General features: G+C 41.4%; 1 protein-coding gene across 1 annotated transcript in view; it reads left to right on the top strand.

Annotated features, from left to right (window-relative positions):
• LOC130585789 (adhesion G-protein coupled receptor D1-like) overlaps nt 1–7110 on the top strand; it is a 22260-nt gene that overhangs the window by 1536 nt on the left and 13614 nt on the right. Inside the window, 4 exon segments of the mRNA XM_057386417.1 lie at nt 125–208; nt 2114–2209; nt 4622–4744; nt 6731–6910. Of these exon segments, the coding sequence (XP_057242400.1) occupies nt 125–208; nt 2114–2209; nt 4622–4744; nt 6731–6910 (483 nt within the window).

Below are 7110 nucleotides of genomic sequence, written 5' to 3' on the forward strand. Positions count from 1 at the left end.
TTAGACTGGGCTCAGAGCCTGGCTTTGTCAGCTCAGAACCAGAGCTCCAGGCCACTGCAGAATTGTCACCCACCTTGCTGGTCCTTGGTTTAACAATCCTTTCCTTTCATCTGTTTCTTGGAAGGGTTCAAAGTGCTGGCCTCAGCCTCCCATTACTGGCCACTGGAAGATGTGGACGGAATCCACGAGTTCCGGGACACCAACGGAGGTAGAGGAGAACCCTGGGAATGGGAGTGGGAATGGCAGAGGGGGCTGTGGGATGGGATTGGGGAGCTGAGCTCAGCAAGGGGTTCATTTTATAGGGACTGAGATTCCTGCTCAGTCAATGTCTCTGCAGTGCTCCCATATCCAAACCATGCTGTGTTTGTGATTGTTGTGGAGTATTCTCTGAGGGGTTTAGGGGCTGTCTGCTCATCGTGGGGTTATAAAGAGAAAAGGTTTCTGATGCAAAGAGTGCATGACTGTGCTGAACACAACCAGAGGGCTTTGTGTGACTGAGATTTGCAGGGGATGGCAGTGGCCGGGGTTTTGTCTCTGCAGGGCAATTCTGACCCTGCTGAATTCTCCATTTAGTGTTCTGGGATGGCTCAAACTCCATTCACTCGTTTATATTGTCTTATGAGACACAGATATCATTTCAACTGCCTCAAGCAGATTTTATCTGTCTGTCTGATATTTGATACACAAAGGAACTTTTCTTTATTTTGGTAATTGACTGCAGGTGACAATTTGCTTAGTTTTGATTCCATTCTGATTACACAACTCTTCTGTTTATTGCAGAGTCTTTCTTGTTTTTCCATTCATCACATCACGCAATTATTTTCATTCCATGTTTCTCCTGTTAAATCCTTGAAGCATCATAATCTGTCTGTCACGTTAATCCATTTTATTTGTTGGAGTCGTTGTGTGTGCAGCCAGATTTATATCTCTCAATGCATTGGTGCAGTGTGGCAGTGAATTCATGTTGTGGTTATCTCAGCACTTGGAGCAAACAATCAACTCAAAATACAGCAAATAAAAAGAAAGTGGCCATGCTCAGGTTTTCCATCTGACCCCTTGCTCTCCATGCATTTTTATTTTGAGGTTTTTGTGTGTTTTTCTTTTCCTGGGAGCATTTTTCTTTTCTCTCTGTGAGCTCAGTTGGTCTAAATCCCAAATCAATGTCTCTCCATCTGCTTTCATGGGCTTTCCATCAAGCTTTATTTGCTTGCCCAGGGTAAACAATTACAGTGTGCAAGACACTGTTAAATTATCAAAATCAGAAAAAAAATTAGAGAACGGAGTTTTATTGTCAGATATAAAAAAGTTGTGGGTTTTCTTATACTGAGATGGAGTTTGTTTATTTTAATTTGTGCCCATTCCTCTTCTCTGCTGCCTGGGTCTGAATGAGGAGAGTCTGGCACCAATATCCCATCTGAGCTGAGAATTTGCACATTTTGGGACCCCTGAGCTCTGCAGGAGGAGCAGCCCCAGCGCTCCCAACCCTGCCCTGGGCTTGGTCCAGGGTGTCCTTGGCTCTCCTCGAGTGGGGAGAGCAAAATGGGATATGGGGAGAGCAAAATGGAATATGGAGAACCCAAAATGGGACATGGGAACCCAGAACGGGATATGGGGAGAGCAAAATGGGATATGGGGAGACAGAACGGGATATGGGGAACCCAAAATGGGACATGGGAACCCAGAACGGGATATGGGGAGAGCAAAATGGGATATGGGGAGACAGAACGGGATATGGGGAACCCAAAATGGGACATGGGAACCCAGAACGGGACATGGGGAGATCAGAACTGGACACGGGAGCCCTGCCCTGGGCACAGGGAACCCAGAACTGGACATGGGAGCCCAGAATGGGATATGGGGAGATCAGAATTGGACACTTTGAGCCCTGCACTGGGCACAGGGTCCCCGTTATTTCAGTGCTGCTGCAATCCCTGTGCAGTGCAGCACGTGGCATTCCCAATCCCGGGAGAAGGGTCTGTGTGATCATTTGAGGGCTCTCACCACATCTGTGCCCTGAGCTGTGTTGAGAGATATGAACTGGCCARTTCATTGCTGGTTATGTTTATTCATTGTTTTGTTCATTTGCTTTRTTTTCTTTTGTTGTTCCACCCAGCTCTAAGAACCCACAACTTCACTGTGCTTCCTTCCCATAACTCTACCTTTGTAAATACCAATGACTCTGCCTACTCTAACTTCTCTGCAACTGTAGGTGAGGATTTACATTTCTTTTTTTTTTGTGTTCTGCATTTGTTGAGCTCGGAGGGTTCTTGTGACACTGGATTCAGAGTTAACACTGAGTTTTGGTTCAAGTGGTCGTGTGGTGGAAGTGTGTTTGTTATTATTGCCTTGCCATAAATGAGCAATAAATGATAMAATGAATAAATAAATAAATGAAATAAATGCTCCTGCGATGTTCCCTGGGTTCCTGGAGCACTGGGAGAGGCAGCTCATGGGAGGATGGGCCCCAGGGCTCCTCCAAAACCTAAAATTTAAATCAGGCTTAACAGAAACTGAGATGACATTTCTGAGGAATATATGAAAACAAACAGATTGATTTTTTCTTGTCTTTCAAGGCTAAAATGGAAAAGAAACCCTCTGATTTTTCTGTATCATTATAGTTTCTAGAGGACACAGTGAGAAAGACAAATTGAAGCAAATTTGCAAAGCCTGGAAGTGAGATCTTGTCAGTCATGATCACTTTAGTTAACATGATGTTATTTTGGGATTTTTTGTTGGGTTTTTCTTAATGAATAGCAAAATCTATGTATATATGTCCTTTTATTAATTTTCTTTTAAACATCAGCACACGAGGAGCTCAAAGGAAGAACAGAAAATGACAACTCAGGGGCAGAAGCTGCCAGAGTGGGAACATTCACAGCTACAGCAGCCCAAAGTCGTTTCACTTCAGTCTCTTGCATTTCTGCTGTGTCGGTGCAGCTGAAATAAAACCTCTTGCCCACTTTGCACTTGGGTATTAACTCACATCAAATTGTTGGAAAATGTGACCTCAGGAGAAGGATGGAAATGGTAAAACTGTCATTTGGGCTGCTCAGATAATAAGAATTTTATATTGGAATACTAAACCAACTATTTTTTTACTCTCYAACAGTAAAAGTATGCTGGCAGAAGTGAAGTCTATTAATGATGAACTTCAAATGACCCTAATTCCTTTCAGTCCYTTCTTATCTGCTTTATAGACCATTTGCATCGTTCCCACATAATAAAATATGTTCAATATGAACGTTACAAAGAGTGGCACCAATGGCAAAGGAAATCTATGGAAACAGAAATTCATTCATTACCTGATGGGAATTGTTCTGGACAGATGAATTTATGGTTCAAGTGCCTTCAGATAAACTTAGAAATGCTTGATTTGCTCCACAAGGCACACTCACATTTTTAAATTAAACCAAATTGTTTCTGTCAATTAGATGCAGGACTTGATGGTTTCCTCCTCAAAGGGAGGGAATATACCTGAAAAGTGATGTTTAAATAAGGATTTGGAATGGACTAAGAGAATACTGAAATTTGCATTCACTGCATTCCTTCAGAGAAGGAAAATGCATTCTCACTGCTGGGGTTCCCTTGTTCAGCTCTGCTCTGAACAATTTTCCAGAAGAAATTCCCAGGAAGGGACTTAAAACCAAAGTTCTGAACGGTCACAGAAAAACCATCCCAAACAATGATGTGAGATCCTACAGTGAGCAATTCCCACCTGTCTGCTCAGCACCATTCCATGCTCTGTGCTCTCTGGAATGCATTTGAGCTCTGTTAAACTGTTCAACACTCAGGGTTTGTGTTGGGATTTTGGGTTGGGATTTCCCATTGTTTTCATTGCTAAATCAGGACAAACCAGAACAACTCCCCATCCTCATCCACAGCTGCACTCAGGCCGTGCTGAGCTCTCCTGTGCTAAACAAGGATCTGGTTTTTGGAATTGAGAGAATTCCTGAGCTTTGGCTGTAGGAGATGAATCCACAGCGCTTTTCTCTGGGAGGAACACGAGAAAATCAAATAAAATCAATCCTTGTCTGTGTTAGACAGAGAAAACGCCTTTCCCAGTGACAAGGACACACAGCAAAGGGGTCTGAAAAGGAGATGCATTTCTGCCTGAATGTACCTCATCAAGTGCATTTATTGAATCATTTTTAGTGGAAAGTGGGGTTTGATCACCTTTCAAAAAACAGAAAAAATAAATATTATTTTGTTACATTTTAATTGGTTAAAGAATTTCTTTACCACCTCAGCCTAAAGGCAGAACACCTCTAGGAAGTGCTTGGCATTCAAAACTCTAGAAACATAAAATTTACTCAGATTACTAAATAATCATTTTTGGGTGTATGGGTTCTGTCAAACACTCTTAGTTAACCACAGAGCTGAGTGGATATAATGTTTACAAATTTGAAATAAAAAAGAAATCATTATTGTGTGGTCTTTAAAAAATACAACAAGAAACCACCAAACAAACAAACAAAATTGCCAGGAAAAAAACCCCACAAAAATAACAAAACCATATAGCTGGAACAAGATAAATGTCTGAGCTGGAGGAGTCTGTTAAAGTGGTGTTTGCAGGAAGTTTTCCTTTATGTAAATGTTAAACCACAATTTGTTTCTGCTTTAGATATTGTAGAAGGAATGGTGAACAAAGGGATTTACGTTGCAGAAAAGAAAGGAGTGACCTTTCTGTTCTTTGGGAGTTATCGRAATTCCTGCATCAGTAACCCCGAGGCCTGTGGACCTGAGGGTGAGAACCTTTGTTCATTGTTATTGGCTTCTCTTTTGCTGACGGATTATGCAATTAATAATCACTGTTTCTTCACTCCTTGGATTAAAATCTAAAAATCCAGCTCGGCACTTTATTGATTTTTAAAACAATTGAGCGTTGATTGCTGAAAATTCAGTCTTTTGTAATAACTGCAATTTAGATCAGAGCTGATCACAGACTCAGTGTGGGTTTGGGGATTTCGGATTTGCCTCTCCAGATAAAAACCTTTTCATTTCTGCTGTCATGGAACCCATTTGTCTCCACAGAGAAATCTCTTCGTTCTGTTTCTCTTCCCTTTTTTTTGGGTCAGGATCACCCAATGCCAGGTTTGACACTGCAGAGAATGTTTAAAACTCAGTGACATTCAAACCAAACATTCACCACCACAGAGCATTCCCCAGGGTTTGGAACTCTGTGAAATGGGAGTTCCACAGAAAATGTGGYTTTCTGTAAATCCCAGCAGCCCCTGAACCCGAGCAGCAATGTTAATGTTGGATTTTCTTGCTTTTAGTGATTCAGCCATCCYTCAGATGGGTAACGTGGCCTGAAGCAGAATCRCTTTTTTTTTWWARSYKSYKRWKGRRKTTTTRRSMAWKRRGRRRMYYYYMRGAGCAGATGGTACCTGTGTGCTGCTCTGTGGTGCTGTATCTCCTCACACTTCTTTTAATGCCTCTGGGAAATAAAAATCATCAGGAACTCTTAATCTTTCACCATCCAGAGTACAACATACCAATCAGAATAAATTATTTTGGTAGCACCAGAGCACTCCCAGTATCTCACAAASGAGAACAGTGAAGGCATAAAGCACTGAAATGTTCAGTGGATAAAACATGGAGAGAACAAATCCCATAAACAATAAATACTGAGTCACTGTGGCAGGTATTTATAAAAGAAAAAAAGGAAAACAGACAACACCCTTCTGTCTACAGAACGAGTCTGTGTTTGTTTCAAAYCAAGCACGCTGTGGGAGGCTGAGGTGGGATTTTAGCCCAGCCTGGTGTTGTTTAACGTGCCCTGATGTGTTTGTTGTGTTTGTTGTGTTTGTGTTTGCTGTGTCAAACTCTCTTCAGCAGGGAATGCCTTCTGGAGGWGCTGGGATCTCTCCAGATGAAACACAACAACCAATGAAACCAAAATCCTACTATTTGTTCTGAGGCTAAATTTCATAACATCTCAGGACTGTTATTTTTGCTTGAGAAAACAAATTCTTCTTGMTTTTGAAATGTTGGAACATTCTTCCCCTGCCTTGCTGTTTCTCAAATGATTTTTGAACAATGGTTTTCTGTTTTGGGCTCGTTGAAGTGGCATTTTCAGTCAAAAGAAGCATTTGTGAAAGATGCAGGAGAATGTTCTCTTATTCATTGGTTTGAGGTGTTTTGGAGATCGATTATCATTTCCATGCTGATTATTTTATCCGTTAGACAAGAAGATACTATCTATTAAATCATTAATTCTGCAATAATTTTAAACTTTTTTTGCTAAGGTAATGATGAAAAAAAGTGAAATATAGAAAATTGTGTTCCAGATAGTGGAGGCAGGACAGTTTCTGATGACTTTAGCGAGCTGTCTGAGGCTCTTTATCTTCACTCATAAAATTAGGAAACGCATAAAACCCCGTGGTTTTAACAAGAAATGTCCACAGCATTTTGAAGGTTTCATTAACTTGTGCTGGGCTATCTGGCAGTAAATTGGCAAAGTTCATAAGTTGAAAGCTCTTTGTAATTGGAGTTCACTGCAGAGCCTCTTCAGCAGCGCCACTGTGAACTTTTGAAAGTTTTATTTGCAGTCTGTGTGTCAGTGAAGCCTTTGGAGGTGGCCTTTGTTAAAGAAATAATCCATCAGAACCCTCCAGCAGATCTTCTGTCCTCAGATCATTCCCACTCTCTGTATTCTGCATATTGGAAATCTTTAATTTAACCTCATTTTTTTTTTTCATTAAAGTCTCCTCTCCCTTGCTTTCATCAGGAGTAACATTTTCCTTTTTCTGGAAGACCCAAGACCAGCAGGCCAAGCTTCTCCCTGCCTCTGGTGGCCGAGTCATTTCCAGTGGTTTCAAAATCTGCTCAAACGAGGGTGAGGGCTCGGTGGAGTTCTACACCCGCGGGAATGCAATGATGAAGTGGAAAGCAAGCTTTAGCCCGCCAGGTAAACTTCATGTATTTTTKAAAAGAACCCATTTCTTTGTTGCATTTTGCTTTTTTCTTACAGACAGAGGTAGGGAGAAGAGCACGAGTTCAGGAAAGAGAAGTGGATGTATAAAAATAACTGCAGAGCTCTGTGTTTAACAATTCTCTCAGTGTGGGAGGGAGAGAAGGAGCACAAAGTGCAAAGTGATGGTTCTGTGT

The sequence above is a fragment of the Malurus melanocephalus genome, unplaced genomic scaffold (assembly GCF_030028575.1).
Source record: "Malurus melanocephalus ecotype Western Australia unplaced genomic scaffold, MMel_1.1 scaffold_963, whole genome shotgun sequence".
NCBI lineage: Eukaryota > Metazoa > Chordata > Aves > Passeriformes > Maluridae > Malurus > Malurus melanocephalus.